The sequence below is a fragment of the Myotis davidii genome, unplaced genomic scaffold (genome assembly GCF_000327345.1).
Source record: "Myotis davidii unplaced genomic scaffold, ASM32734v1 scaffold78, whole genome shotgun sequence".
Lineage (NCBI taxonomy): Eukaryota > Metazoa > Chordata > Mammalia > Chiroptera > Vespertilionidae > Myotis > Myotis davidii.
The window spans coordinates 3,660,038-3,676,188 of NW_006290305.1; the positions used below are offsets into that span (position 1 = coordinate 3,660,038).

General features: G+C 37.8%; 1 protein-coding gene across 1 annotated transcript in view; it reads left to right on the top strand.

Moving 5' to 3' along the window:
- The window catches only part of PIEZO2 (piezo type mechanosensitive ion channel component 2), a 336,655-nt gene that overhangs the window by 211,200 nt on the left and 109,304 nt on the right, over positions 1 to 16,151 (top strand). The window contains exon 9 of the mRNA XM_015563603.1: positions 15,000 to 15,162. Coding sequence (XP_015419089.1) covers positions 15,000 to 15,162 — 163 coding nt within the window. The remainder of the gene's footprint in view (positions 1 to 14,999; positions 15,163 to 16,151) is intronic.

The following is a 16,151-nucleotide window of genomic DNA, read 5'->3' on the forward strand; positions in this document are numbered from 1 at the left end:
ATACGCAGTGTAACCTTTTAATTAAACAAACTGTTATATGTGAGGGTTGATAAGTAATATTTTTCTTGCTGATTTCAAGTTTACATCGCATCCAGTAGTTTAATAAAATCCATTTAAAAATAACTCTTCTTTCCTCTTTTATTAAAAGTCTAACAACTACCATTGTTTTACTGATGAGGAAAACCAGTCTTGGCTCTGGGAAAATTTAATACTATTTAATTCTGTTTCTTGGTATTCTTCCCGTACAATAAAACATTCCTTAAACAAACCTAAGTTGAAATATTATATACATATAAATACGTTGAAATTTTAAACACACACACACACACACACATATATATATATATATATATATATACACACACATATGTATGTTTATGTATATATAATGGGGGTAATTATAATAGTACATTTTCCATAGGATTGTCATGAATATTAAATTAGTTAATATGTGTACAAAAAAATCCTAGAACATATGAAGAACAGTAAAGAGGTATTTATTAAATATATTTGTTAAGTAAGTTATCTTAATAGTTAATTAGGTATTCAAGCCTTTTATTAAAACTTTGATAACAATATGTAAGTATAGTCTTTCATATATTTTATCTGCAAATTTTGAGTTCAAACAAGACTTTTGGATTTAGGCAGTATAATTGTAAGTGCTTGTTACATTATTAAAAATTGCTATCATTTTTGGTCAGTTACTTTGTAGGAGATACTTTGCTTAGTGCTTTGTATTTCTCATTTAATTTTCATAATAACCCTAGGAGTTAGTAGGTACTGTTATTGTTATGCTCACTTTTTATTATTTATTATTTTTTAAATCCTCATTGAGGATTTTTCATTGATTTTTAGAGAGAGTGAAACATAGGGAGGGAGGAAGTGAAAGAGGGAGAAAGAGGAACATCTATGTAAGAGACACATTCATTGGTGTCTCACACAGGAACCCTGGCCAGGGGCCAGGGATTGAACCTGCAACCCAGGTACGTGCCCTTGACCAAGAGTCCTTAGGTGTGTGGGTCAACACTCTAACTACTGAGCCCACACGGGCCAAGGCTATGCTCATGTTTAAATACTGAGATTAAAAGGTTGAGTAGCACATCGAGGCCACATGACAGAACCAGGATTTGAGCCTAATCCTGCCTGACTCTGAAGCTTGTGCCCCATTGGCTATATGAGCACAATCACCCTCAGCAACTAGTAAACCTGTAGTAGTGTTTTTACTATTTTCTTTGAATATTTATGAACAATTTCTTCATACTTCCTAACTCCAAAATGATTTTTTGGGGAGGTGACTCATTCTTTCCACTTTTACTCTTTAAAGTCCAGGTACTCTAATTTGAGCCCATGTGAGGGCCATCTATAGCCATAGTGACATGAGGCAGCCTATTGGTATGAACCTAATGTAAGTGGAATGAGCTAGTCCTTTTGGACACATAGCATTTGGATCTGGGCAAGGAGCAGCGTTAGAGGATTCGCCTAGCAACGAAAGGCAGGAACCAGATCTAATTTATCTTTGTGTTCCCTCCAGAGCTGGAACTCTGCCTGGCCTGCCCCGGGCTCTAATGAACACTTGCTTGGTCAAACAAATAACATGTTTTACATTTAACCTTTCACAATATGAAGAGGAATGAGGACTACACATAGTTTAAAGTTATATGTTTCAAAATTTGTTCCAAATGATTGGGATTAATGAACATATTACAAACTATGCCTGGATGGTACATTTAGGTTCTTTCAACTTTAAACATTAATAGCGAATTAATGATGATAGAATTTCTTGTGGTAAAAAAAACTGTTCCTTCAGGCTAAGATAACAGCTTATGAAAAAATAAATCTAAAGTGATCTTTTGAGAAAGGGCATTTTGGAACAAAACAATTATTTAGCTATCAAACATTTTATTGGAAAGTGTGACCATCTTGTTTATTAGAGTTAAGATTCTCATCCCTGGTCTGGATTTTAATTGATTGCAGCAACACCTCATTAATTATTTAGTTTGGTTGTAAATAAGCCAAGTTGGCTGCCTTGTAAAGTATTTTGAAAATAAATATAGTGAATGATATTGCCTCATAACTGCTTGGCTTATTATGGCTCAGAATGTTGCTTATGAAGTAACTTCAGCTATTTTATCTCCTTTTTAGTTCTAAGCAACTCTGACTCAAGGATGAGAGATTAGCTCTGAAAGTGAGAACCAAGATTCTTTGATTTTTCTTTCAGAGTTTCTTTAAAGAAGCTGTTTGCTGAGAAAATTTGACAAAGGTTTTCATAAACATGCTAGTTATGCATTATTGGTGTAAGAAGTATAATTACTTTTCTTAATAGTTTTCTTGAGGTATAATTGCTATGCAATAAACAGAATATCTTTAAAGTGTACAATTCGATGAGTTTTGATATAAACATACCCATGAAACCATCACTGCAATCAAGATAATGAACATATCCATTAAGCCCAAACATTTCCTTATACCCTTCATGATTTCCTGCCCTTCTCTCCTTTTCTCATCTCACCCCCAGGCAGTTATTAATGTGTGACCTGTAACTAGATATATATGCATAACCCATGGACACAGATAATAGTGTGGTAAAGGCCTGGAGCGAGGGGTGGCAGTGGGCTAGAAGGGGTCTATGGAGGGAAAAGGGAAACATGTATAATACTTTCAACAATAAAGATTAAAAATAAATAAATAACAAAATAGATTTGACTTGGGGTGGTAAACACACAATACAATATGCAGATGATGTATTGTAGAATTGTATACTTGAAGCCTTATATAGATTTATTAACCAGTGTCACCCAATAATTTAAATAAAAATAAAATAGAATGTTTTAAAAATCTAAATCTCCATCTTAGCATTACTTTAGAAACATTCTGCAAATTTTGATATGGTGTGTTTTCTTTTTCAATCCATTGAAAATATTTTTTAATATCCATTTGAGTTCCTCTTTGACTATTTATATATATTGTAAGGTAATGTAATTTTTTGTAGTCCAAATATGGTATATTTTGGTTACTCCTCTATGTGGACTTGAATTTTTTCCCCATTTTTACTGAAATCCTTTCATTTTACCCTGAAAGATCCCTCTTAGCACTTCTTTCAGGGCAGATCTATTGTCCGTGAACTCAACTATTTACTTGGGAATATCTTGAATTCTCCCTTATTTTTGAAGGACAGTTTTGTCAGATATAGAATTTTTGGTTGACAGTTATTATTTTTATGGTGCTTTGTGTATGTCAACCCACTGACTTCTGGACTGCTGGGTTTCTGATAAAAAAATTAGCTGGTATTCTTACTAAGGGTTGCATGTATGTGGTGAATCATTTTTCTCCTGCTGCTCTCAAGATTCTTTTTTTGGCTTTTGACAATTTGTTCATAATATCCCTAAGCATGCATCTTTTTGAGTTTATAAGCTCCTTGAAGATCCATGATTTTCTTCATATTTGGAAAGTTTTAAGCCACTATAAGTTCAAATATTTTCTCTTACTTTTTCTTTTTCTCTTCTCCTTTTGGACTCCCATAATGCATTTGTTGGTTCACTTAATGGTGCCCCACAGGTCCCTTAGGCTCTGTTCATTTTACTTCATTTTTTTTTATTGTTCCTCAGACTTGATAATTTCAATTGCCCTGCCTCTGAGTTCACTTATTCTATCTTCTGCCTCCTTAAATCTGCTTTTGAGCCCCTATAGTATATGTTTTCACTGAAGTTATTTTGTTTTTGCACCTTTAAAAAAAATCCTCACCCTAAGATATGTTTTACTGATTTTTAGAAAGAGGGGAAGGGTGAAAGAGAAAGAGAAAAACATTGATGTATGAGAGAAACATTGATCAGTTCCCTCCTGTACACATCCCCACCAGAGATCTAACCCGCCACCTAGGCATGTGCCCTGACCAGGAGTCAAACTGGCAGACTTTCAATGCACAGGACAGTGCTCCAACCAACTGAGCCACACCACCCAGGGCAGGAGTTATTTTTTTATTGCAGTACTTTTCAGCACCAGACACTTTTTTTGTGTCTTTTTATAAGTTCTATCTCTTTATTGATATTCTCATTTCGTTGATCCATCGTTTTCTTGCCTTTCTCCATGGTTTTGTTTAGTTCTTTTAAGCATCTTTAAGAGAATTTTGTAAAAGTATTGGTCTAGTAAGCCCAATGTGTGTGTGTCTCCTGGTATGATTTATATCAGTTTACTTTGTGCCTTTGAATAGGTCAGATTTTCCTGTTTCTTTGTATAGGCTAAGAAAAATGTCATAGAGTTTACTGCCCACATTTTCTTTAAGAGTTCTATGGTTTTGAGTCTTACATTTAAGTCTTTATTTTGAATTTACCTTGTATATGGTGTAAGAATATGGCCTAGTTTCATTTTTGCACATGTATCTGTCCAGCAAAAATATGAACACTTTATAAATTTGCATGTCATCTTTGTGCAGGGTCCATTCTAATCTTCTCTCTATTGTTCCAATTCTAGTATATGTGCTATTGAATCAAGCACTGGGTCTTTTATCTTTTTATCTTCTATGTCTTTATATAGCTTTTTATATACATGAGTATATCTATATAACTTTAGTTACTGATTTAGCATTTCTATCAAATTTTGGTAAATTTCAATATTGCTTTTTCACCCCTTTAAATTGTTTATAATTTGTATAACTGGTAATGTTTGCTTGGATGCCAGACATTGCTATTTTTACCTTGTTGGGTGCAAAATACTTTGTATTCTTAAAATTACTCATAAGGTGTGTTCTGGGAGGCAGTTAAATTGCATGGACATGTTTGAGCCTTTCAAGTCTTATTTTTAAGATTTTTTAAGGAAGAACAAATGCACTACCGTATTTGCTGGCGTATAAGATGATTTTTTGGCCCTGAAAAATATGCCTCCAAGTGGGGGGTCGTCTTATACCCCAGGTACACTTCAGATAGACTGCCCATAGTGCTTGCCCCGTGCCATAGTGGCCTCCCGATGCCCGCCCTCTTCATTCCACATACCGTTCAGGCATCAGCAGCGCTGCTGGGTGTATGCTCGGCTGTTATGCGATTTTGCTGTTATGCGATTTTACCACACTCCCAAAATCGCACACAGCCGACCATACACCCAGTATGATAGCGCAAAATCGCGAATCGCGATACCATACTGGGTGTATGGTTGGCTGTGTGCGATTTTGCGAGTGTGGTAAATTCGGGTTACCGTATATTTCTTTACATATGCATTGAAGATTCGCGATTTTGCGCTATCATGGTAGCTGTTAGAATGTTGAAGAGCTCGCACTTGCGCACTAGTGAGGTCCCAGGGAGATGCTGATGCAAGGGTGGACCAGACTGCTATAGTGACAGGGCGGGCAAACAGGGAGCAGGGACCAATCAAATCAGGCGTTGTATACAGCCAACAGCCAACCACAATACTGCCCGATTGTACAGTACAGCATAGAAAATGTCGACCAGTCAAACCCCTATCAGCCCTATCATGGCACCAAGATGTCGTTGATGAACTTTTAATATCAGATGATGAAGAGGAGTGTGAAGGCTTTTAAGGTGAAACTGTCGCGCCAGCAAACTTGCTAGGGACTTGCCCGGCACTTGCTCTCTCCCTCTATTTGTTATCTTACTTCTATCATTGACAGTCCCTCTAGGTTGTGGGCTGCTTGCCTGTGTTCCTGAGAAGCATCTACGGTACCAGTCTATAGAGTGTGTTTTCTTTAGTGAATTACCGGTATGTTTACCGATACTAAACTTGCACTGTTTTATGTATATGTTTGATTACATACAGCCTTGTGACAGTTTTCCTGCATGTCATAAGCATTTGAATATAAATTAAAATGTTAAAATCAAATCTGATATTGTTTTACCTTTTATTTGGTGTGTGGAAGGTGTGCGGAAGAGGGGGTAGTCTTATACGGCGAGTATATAACAAACTCTGTATTTTGAGTGGAAATGTTAGGGGGTCGTCTTATACGCCCAGTCGTCTTATACGCCGGCAAATACGGTACTTATTTGAATGGATTATTTCTCACTACCAAGTCAAGTTTCTTCTGTGCACTCTACCCAATGCTCCATGATCATAAAGATTTTACTCTGGCTAGTGGGATAAGCACTCCCTGGCCTGTATGAACAGCAGGTACTGTTATATCCAGTCCTTTCTGGTAGTTTTTTTTTTTTTTTTTCACTCTAGAGTAGTTTCCTCATATATATGCACTAGACTGTACCCTGCGGAGAGTTTAAGAATGACCCTCTTTTGGTCTCTAGAGTTCTCTCTACATAAAGTTATTTCCTCTCCGGTATTCTGTCCTCTGAAATTTAGGCACTGCAGCATCCCTAGACTATTTTTAATTGCAAGCTACATCTCTTCAACTCAGGGAACCTAGCAGACTCTTCCTGGGTTTCTCCTCCCAGCACTGGGAGAGGCCATTTCAATACTGGAAACTCTCTCAATTCAGTAATCTTGGGCAATTTTAGAGATTATCTTGTTTTCTCTCATTCCTCAAAGATTAATATTCTTCATTGCCTAATGTGCAGTGTCCACCAAATTACTGTTGCTCGTATATTTTGGTTGGTCCAGTCAGAAGGTTAATTCAATCTCTGTTATTTACCTTAACAAGAAACAAATTTCTGTGTCATTATGGGTGCTGATGACAGAAGTTCAGAATGGTATTTATCCCTTCCTCTACAATCATCTCAAACCCTGAGGCTGGCAAACGCATGAAGGGGCCTTTTTTTAATCAGTCACATGCAGGCTCTGCTCACACCAAACATTTAAGTAGTGTATCTGTGACATCACTTATGGGAAGAAATTGTTTAATAATCTGAAAATTTATTCAGCAATGGAAATATATGTATTTTTCTGACCATTCTGGAGTAGGTGGTCTCTAGTCCCCAATGGGGTTGTCAGGAAGAATCTGACAACCGTGACAATTATAAGCCTGGTTCAGATAGCAGATCTAATATGTTTATGTAGAGTATCTTTCAGAGTAACTTAATGGACTCACTTCCAGGGTGTTCCATCACACCTTTTATGAGGAATGGGCCTTTTATTATCAAAATCAGATATGTGGGTGCTTGTTTGCAAACTACATATACTTCGCTTTTGGAGTTAGATTTTCCCACCTGTTCTCGGAAGAACTGGTTTCCCATAAAATTGTGGAAGAAATCATACCTGAAGTTCATACTGATGAAAAATTGTTATAGTCACCTTCCTGACCACGGTTACCCTGAGTAAAGAAGAAACAGCTCTAACATCCATTGCCATAATTTGTTGGGTTTGGAACTGTTTATGTGGCTACTAAGTCAAACAAATAAAAAATTAATTTAGGGAAAATCAATAATTAACTTATTAGACATTTACTGATGGAAGTGGATTTTTTTCACAAACATCACCTTTGTCTTTCTTTAGAATTACTTTGAGCTATATTTGCATGATACATGTTATACATGTTAAAATGTTTGTGAATTCCTAAAAAAGGAAATTCTCAAGAATGATCCATTCAATTTATACTTTTTGTTGGATCATGTTACAAGAATATTTCATGGAATGTTATGGCAATGCTTTTCCCTGTGAGAGCCATTATCCAGTCTTTTCCCTTACATTTTCTGATCTTTCTGGCATTAAATTAAACTCCTTAGTTTTTAATTTTCAACTTTCCCTTTAGTGTCCTTCCTATAAATTAAAATGCAAGAGCATAAAGTAGCTACTCTCTTAGGAAGTGAAACTCCCAAACCATCAAGGCAAAGCAACTCTATGGGAGGAAAATCTTGGCAATCATCTTCCTATGGGGAGGACAAGTCAGCGCCAATTTCCCGAAAGCATTCCACCGTATCTGAGTAATACTGTCTTTAGAATGTGGTGCTCTTTGATAAAAGGAATAGTGTTGCATTTACCTAGGAATAGTGTTGTATCCTTAGCACTAACTATAGCCAACAACACAGAGTTAGGACTCAGCAAATAAAAAAAAGGATGACTTCATAAATGAATCCTGTAATGGAACTTCCCTTTCCTTAGGGTTTCCTAATATTCTTATGGTTTTCTTATATTACCACTTATTGCATCTGAGAAATACTGTGGTGTCATTGAAAGCCAGCAGACCTGTTTTCATAAGCCTCACCACTTATTACCTTGTCAGTCATTTGTGCCTAAAATTTCCATGTATAATGAAAACAATGGCAAATAGTACCTTGATTCATCAACACAGTACCTATTTCACCATAGGAATCACTTATTTGGTGTTGGTCTCCTTCTCTCCCACTTTGTAGCTTCATCAGTTATTAACTATATTGGACTCTAAAATGAGGTCTTTAAATCCATGTTTACATTATAGCTACTTGGGGAAAGTTATAGTTACATGTAATAGAAGTGCCTACATTTACTACCTCTTACTTTGTGCCCCTCAGTATGGAAGGTTGCACAGCGTAGGTGTCGAGCTTGGTCTTGTTGTCATAAGAAGCAGTGCAGGAAGGAGCCTGGATGAGAAACTAACTGGTCCTGGGAGGACTGGTCCTGACTCATTTTTCACATTTCTCTCAGAGGTGAAAATGTGTTTAGGCAAGGAAATAGGCCATATATTTAAAATGCTCATAGAGTATAAATGTTCTCTTATGAACCCTGGATGTGACTTCAGAGAAGGTAGAGTGCCTTTAACAGTTAAATGGAAAGGAACTTCAAAATGGCTGCAACTTGTCCATCAACAATCATAGTTCTGAAGACAGCACACCTTCTACCTGGTGCAAAATTGTCCTTTGCCCAGAACGTTTTTATTATAAGGCAGTGTTCTGCACATGTAGCAGAAAGCCCAATTACAGAAAATTGGCAAATAGTTAAGACACGTATGTGCCAAAAAAGACTTCAAAGCCATGATGCAGAGCCCAGGGGTCTCAATGCAAAGTTTTTCTAAGCTTAAAAAAACAATATAGTGTGAAACCTGTCAGATTTCAATTTTCCCACACACAAAAAGTGTCTAAAGGTTTGGCATGGAAACGTGTTTAAAGCATAAGTAAGAGACTAATGAAAAAGGATGGTTAAACATTGGCTGTGTTTTTCATATGATGCAATACACGGAGAAAAAACGGAATTGGAAGCCAAAGTAGCAAAAACTCATGTGTAAAAAGCAGTATTATGCTCACAGAAATGGGATGCCATAAGAAAGAGAAGAATTGTGCTAGAACTATCCCTTAAAGGTAGGTCCAATCTTGTTCCGGCAAAGACATTTGTCTAACCCAGAGGAAATGTTTTAAGGAGGTTGGAAACACACACCCGGCTTTCTGTGGACATCTGATTCCCCTTGTTTGTCTGACAGTGCTTCCTTGCTCTCACTCGGACATGAAAACGAACTCTGTTTCCCCTGCCAACAGTTCTGAGCACTTCACTCATCCTGATGGCACGTTAGAGTTTTGGAATGGGAAGAGATTCGGACACCACCTACTGGCAGTTCTCAGCTCCCCTGCTGGCCCCAACATTCTGAAGGATAGTCCTTCCTTAGTGTCCACTCCACCAACCCATTCCCAAGAGTTCGGTTTGCTGGAGCATTCTACAGGCAAATTTATCAGAAAGATGGGGGTGGAGGATGAGGGTAGTCAAGAAGGTGAAAAAGTGACCCCAGCAGATTCTGTGTTGCCCACTTAGAGAGGATTTCTTTTTCTTTTTCTTTTTGAGGATCACTCAATCCACAGACTTTCCCTATTTTAGACTTGGAAAATCATAACAACAACGTTAGTGAGGACTGTTGACATCAAGCCCACCAGAAACAATGCTTCCTGTGTCCTGTTACTGTCAAAACAAGACTGCACATCACCCTCTCCTCATTCACATTCTTCTTGGATTGGAAAGTAGTTGTGGGCCATTTCTGTGCGAAGAGTATTTCTTTATTTAATACAAGAAACGAACATACATGTATGTGTTTAAGAATGCACATATGCCCAGCAACAGGAGAATGTCTGCTTTGCAGAAAACAATCTACAACTGAGTGTCTTCAGTGGGCCTCTTCTCTGTTCTTTGATCACATTACCAAGATGAGATAGATTTTTCTTGGTAAATAACCTAATAATTAATAATAATATTAATAATTAAATGTTATTCATTTGACACAGCCTCCCTACCACCTCACCCAAACTCTTTCAAATATTATCACCCAGCTTTTTTCTTGAGGGTGACTGTGGTTCTGTTCCATCTTAAAGAGGACATTTATCTATTTTTATTTTCCAGCAAAATCAATATATTATAAATAGAACTATGACCCTGGCATAAACCAAGTTCATATTATGCTTAATAGTAATAACAATAATAATAGCAGTAGCCATAATTTCTTGAGCAGCTAGTACATGCCACATTCTGTGATATTGCTTTATATAGATTATATTATAGACCTTGTTACCTCAGTCTAGCCATTAGCATCCAAGTAGTGGAATTACCACAGATTGATGGCTGTTTTCAATAATCCTTTTATCTAAATCTAGCTCTTTTCTTCAATCTAACATATGACCTTGAGCATCTTTTATCTGGGCCAGAAAGGGGGTAGGTTATTGAGTGGAGATGTGAGTGGAGGATTAGAGGTCAGTGATTGCTAACCTGCTCAAAAATATTCAAGATTTGAAGTAGATCTTCCATCCACCCCCCTCAAAAAAAAAGTCAATCAGCTTCAGATTGGCTGCTGATATGGTAGCAACTTTATTACTCATTATTGAGATTTAGCATTATAAATTTCAGTAATAATCAGTCAGGGGGAGTTAGTATAATGAGGGAAGTGATTTCAGAGAATTATTTTATTCCATTTTATGGGAATTTGTTATTGTAAACCAGTAACTGAGGGAATCTTACAAAGTGTTTACAAAAACAGAAGTTTTCTTTTATGTTCAAATAGGAAGGAAATTGAATCATAAGTGACATTGGCTTATTTTTACTTGTTTATATCAGTTTCTGACAATGGTATTCATTATACTATCAGAGTAAGTGAATGTCTTTCCATAAAGGAAATTAATATGAAAATTGCTGTTGAATCTTTGTCATCAAACCTTTGCTAAGATACTGCTTGTCAGAATTAGGATTTAGTGAGAATTACTAGAAATGTATGAACTTGGTTAGGAGTTTTATTGTGTAGTGTTTTCATAGACATATTTCCAGTATAACATAATGAATGTACATTTTTAATGAATTGGTGATGTAAAGAATGTTGGGGAAAATATAGAACAGATTTCTGTAAAGTTTCTCTGTCTTTATAGAAAGTTCTGTTTTATATTTGACAATAAACACTTTTCAGTGGCTTCTTGCTCAATATTCTAAATTTGGAACATCTATTTTTCATCCTGTGTCTTCCACCTCCTTACCAAAGAGATTGAGGTCATTTGTGCGACCTTCATCCCAGGAGCGTCTATAATAATGCGCTTGTAAAAGAAAAAGAGACAGAGGAGGGTGTGAGCAAAGGGAACTGGGTGCTTCTTGCTCAAGCAAGAAGGAAAGCCCTTCTCTGCGCCTGTTCTAGGCACTTTGCCTTTAATTGGCAGCTTCGCTTCATGAGGGGCAGGACTCTGGAATTCAAACAGACATGGGCCCCAATTGCCTGGCTCCCTCATTGTGAGACTGGAGTTCTGGCCTCCTCATCTTGTGGGTGGTTGAATAATATTTACCTCATGGAGTCAGTGAGGTGCTAAAGCAAGCTGTGGATGTAGAGCAGGGGTCCTCAAACTTTTTAAACAGGGGCCCAGTTCACTGTCCCTCAGACCACTGGAGGGCTGGACTATAGTTTTAAAAAAACTATGAACAAATTCCTATGCACACTGCACATATCTTATTTTGCAATAAAAAAACAAAACGGGAACAAATACAATATTTGTATTTGCATGTGGCCCGCGGGCCGTAGTTTGAGGACCCCTGATGTAGAGTGTCCGGCATTGGATAGGACTCAGTCACTGTTTGCTGTGTTCTCCCAAGAAGGCTCCGGGACCCTGCGAGGAAGTAGGAAAGGAAAATGAGGCACCTACTTTATATTGTAGGACTGGGTTCATCATTATCATAGTTAAGGTTTATTGAATACTTACCAGTGCCAAGTTCTAATTCATTGAATGCTTTCAACAACTTTATAAGGTAGGTTCTATTATCCCCATTTTAAAGATAAGAGAACTGAGGTATAGATAAGTTATTTACCCCAAGACACATGACAGGAGTGGCAAAGCCAGAGTTTGAACTCAAATTTCACTCTCAAGCCCAAGCTGTGAATCACCCCATATCCGGCTTTCCTACCTCACAGAAAGGTATGAGCTCTGTAGAAAAGCAGTGAAAATGAGGGTTGGAGAGGAATGGTAACTAGCTCAAAAGATGTATTTACCAGGGGAACTTTGTGTTTAGGAAAAGAGTAAACTAATACGTTCTCCAAACAAAGGATTTGCATAAATGTGATTGTAAGCAGAGTCTTGAGGTTCCAAACTGAGGCAAGAAAGTATAACTGACCTGAAGCAGAGGGAAAGGAGGAAGGGTCTCTCTGGAGACCCAAGAAGCTTGATGAGCTTCGTCTAAGCCAGTGGTTCTCAACCTTCCTGATGCCGCGACCCTTCCATACAGTTCCTCATGTTGTGGTGACCCCCAACCATAAAATTATTTTCGTTGCTACTTCGTAACTGTAATTGTGCTACTGTTATGAATCGTCATGTAAATATCTGATAGGCAGGATGTATTTTCATTGTTACAAATTGAACATAATTCAAGCATAGTGATTCATCACAAAAACAATATGTAACCATATATGTGTTTTCCGATGGTCTTAGGCGACCCCTGTGAAAGGGTCGTTCGACCCCCAAAGGGGTCGTGACCCACAGGTTGGCGACACAGAGGTTGAGAACCGCTGGTAAGCAAAGGGAAGGTAGAGAGCTAAACAGTCAGCCTGGCTCCTGCAGCCGCTCTGAGGTGATGTCTTTTTACAAACTGCTCCGTTTGCACACCATGTGTACTACAGAGTTACTGACCTGGGTGGTAAACACAGTGTCAGAGAGGTCATTCTCAGCTCTCATTGCACGTAACCCTCAGGGAAGCTTTGTAAATGTTCTACCACCTTCAGCTTTACCCAGAGAGATCTCAGATAGTCCGAGGTAGGGCCAGGTAGTGGTACCTTAATGGGTCCCAAGGTGACTCCGGCTGGAGAGGGGAGATGCTGCAGATGCCACAGTGGTTTGAAGTTCCAAGGGGAAGAAGCGCACGAAAGGGATCTCAGAGCCCCAGGACTCTGCTTCATCCTTGTGCGGCCCCTTAAGCCCTAAGGGGGCCTGTCTCCCTGGACTAGTGTCCCCTGAGCCCTCAGCTATTCACCAGGCGCCAGTGCCGTGATTCCTGCCGCATCCCCATGCCACTGTACGCCTTGAGTGTCGCCACATCCCGGACAAGCAGAGCCACAGCTGCCCATTCTGGGCTGAAATTTCTCCCGGAGACAAGTCTGCCACTAGCTGCCAGCAGGCCAGTTCTACAGAAAATGCCTCCCTCATCCCTCTACCTCTCCAGGGCTATGAAGTGGACAGGTTTAAATTCTATGTAGTTTATCTTAAAATTTGTGTTCAGAAGTTCACCAGTACTCTACTTGTTTTGTGATAGGAAACAATAATAAACTTAAAGGTTTACGAGTGAGGGGCATTCACTATAGTCTTGGAAGATCTAACTGAATGAAGAATGTAACATAAATCAAAGGAATTTCCCATGTAAGAAATAGGAATGATAGAAAGATAGGAGGCTCACTTACATTGTAAAAGTTTTATTCATTTAATAGAATCCTTTAAAAATTCATATACAGTGAATTTCTAAATAAATTGTATTTTACATATTTTCCCGTTATATAAGTAGATACATTCTGATTATTAGTAGAAGGAACGTAAAAAATTTCAGAATTTAAAACACATCATAAAAGTATGTTTCAAAGTAAAAAAATCTAATTGCCCATAAATAAAGTTAGGTGGAAATATATCTAACAGAAACTATGGTATATAATATCTGGCTTTTATGACTGAATTGTAGAATAGTTTCCAGTTTTAACATTTGCCCAATAATATCAACACTAACTGAATAGCTAATACTAAATCATACCAAATACAAAATATATGCTCATTGACCTGGATTTAGTAACATGTTATTACTGACCTAACATTTCAATAAAGCATGTTTAAATAGTGTTGGGGTCCATCCCCAGCAGGTCCAGGGGTTCCCAAAGGTGTGGACGGAGTCGGCAAAGAAGCAATGACATGAAGACAGCATTCAGATGATCATCATAGCCAGGTTCTCTAGCCAGGTTCTGTCTAGGATCTCCAGCCAAGTTCTGGTGTTTATTGTCTTGTTATATCTGTATTTATACCAGTTGATTTTAATCCTGTCTATTTCTATTACAAATGTTAGGGCGTTTCTTATCTCCATTCCAGGGAGTAAAGATTATGTAGCTTAAGGGTGATTGTTTGTAGTTAAAGTGATTAACTACCCACCTGGCACTTAGTTAAGGGGTTTTATCCCCTCCCTAACTTCAGGGAAAAACCCCTGCTTGGGGAAACAACCTTTCTCAGAGAGGTGACCTTGGTTAAAACACACAGCGCCAAGGGGAGCAAACATATTAAGAACAGTATGCTATATACGCCAGGTCCCTTGAAACATATGCTGTGCAGATGTTTCTTTCCTGCAGCAGCAAGGATGGACTGGCTTCTGGCAAAATAGGGCTGATTGACAATTAAATTTCTAATAGGTGTGCAAGGATTTAGTATTAGCTAGATCTTTGAACTAATGTAAAGGTGATCTGGCTAATGTTGGCAACATTTATACACACACACACACACACATACACACACATGCTAACACATATATATGCTTTAAGGACATATATAAATGCATATATTACTTAAAGATGTAGTTATATATACAGAAGAGTAATGAAATACCTAGAATAAGATGGATTAACCTAGGAAGGGCTCATGTATGGACTAAAAACGAGATTTTTCTTTATTGTATTAGGGACACAGAGTTTGTTATGTTTTTAAAACATTTTTATTTATTTTTGACAGGTTGTTTGGTATCAAATCAGTGATTCAAACAGACTGTTCCAGCACGTGGAAGATCGTGGCAAACCCAGACCTGTTATGGTACCACCACGCCAACCCCATCCTGCTGCTGGTGATGTACTACACGCTGGCCACTCTGATCCGCCTCTGGCTGCAGGAGCCACTTGTAAGGATCAAAAGGTTTTTGTGATCTTGTCTGCAAAGTAACCTGGAGAAACCCAGGTGAAATGGTTCATTCCTGTTAAGTGCTCGATATCTTATTGATAGCAATACTATATTCCCCGAAATAGAGTGTTCTGCTCATAACGTTTTTTAGATTCTACAAAGAGTACTAAGTACACATACTCTCAGAACAAAGACCAGCTTCTCTTTGATACTATCTATCAACATGAGCTGCTAAGAATGATAGGTGAGGTGGAGAATGGAAGACTCATTTTCATTGAGCACTTAGTACAAAGTCCCAGGCCAGAGGCTAGGCGGTTTACATGCATTGTCTTTTTCAACCCACTACCTATTCTGAAGAGTAGTATTGTACCCAACTCAGAGATGAGTGAAATGAAGTTAGAGTGGTAAAGTTGTCTAAAATCACACACCTACTGCAGAGTAGAAACCAGATTCAAACTAATGTTTAACAGCAAAGCTAGGTTCTCAGTGACTATATCCCCTGTTATCGCAGTGACTGGCGTTTTCCAAATTTCTCAGACCTCTACCTCTAAGCACTGATGGCATGATAGAACCTCAATGTCTATAAGAAGCTCAGTTGTTTCCATGATTGAAACATGTTTTGAGGGAGAAAAATCCCTTTATCTTTGTTTAAAAGTAATTAAAAATCGCTTCACTGTACTTGTGCAGTATTAACAGCTGCAATAAATGAGAGAGAAAGCCATTTAGAAAATGCTGAACTGCTTTTGCAGACATTGGTGTTGGCATATTTTCAATTAGTGTGTGTATGTGAATGTGTAATAGATAGTAGGAAAAAGCTACATTTCAAAAGTGCTACTTATATAAACATTATCTATTTATCTAAATACCATGGGTTTTGTGCGTGGTTTTTATAAATCTTGGATTTACCAGACTGTCTTTTTGTTCTTTGTGGATTTTTTAGAAATTATAAATTTTTATGGTAGATAAAATGTTACTTTAAAAAAAGTTCAG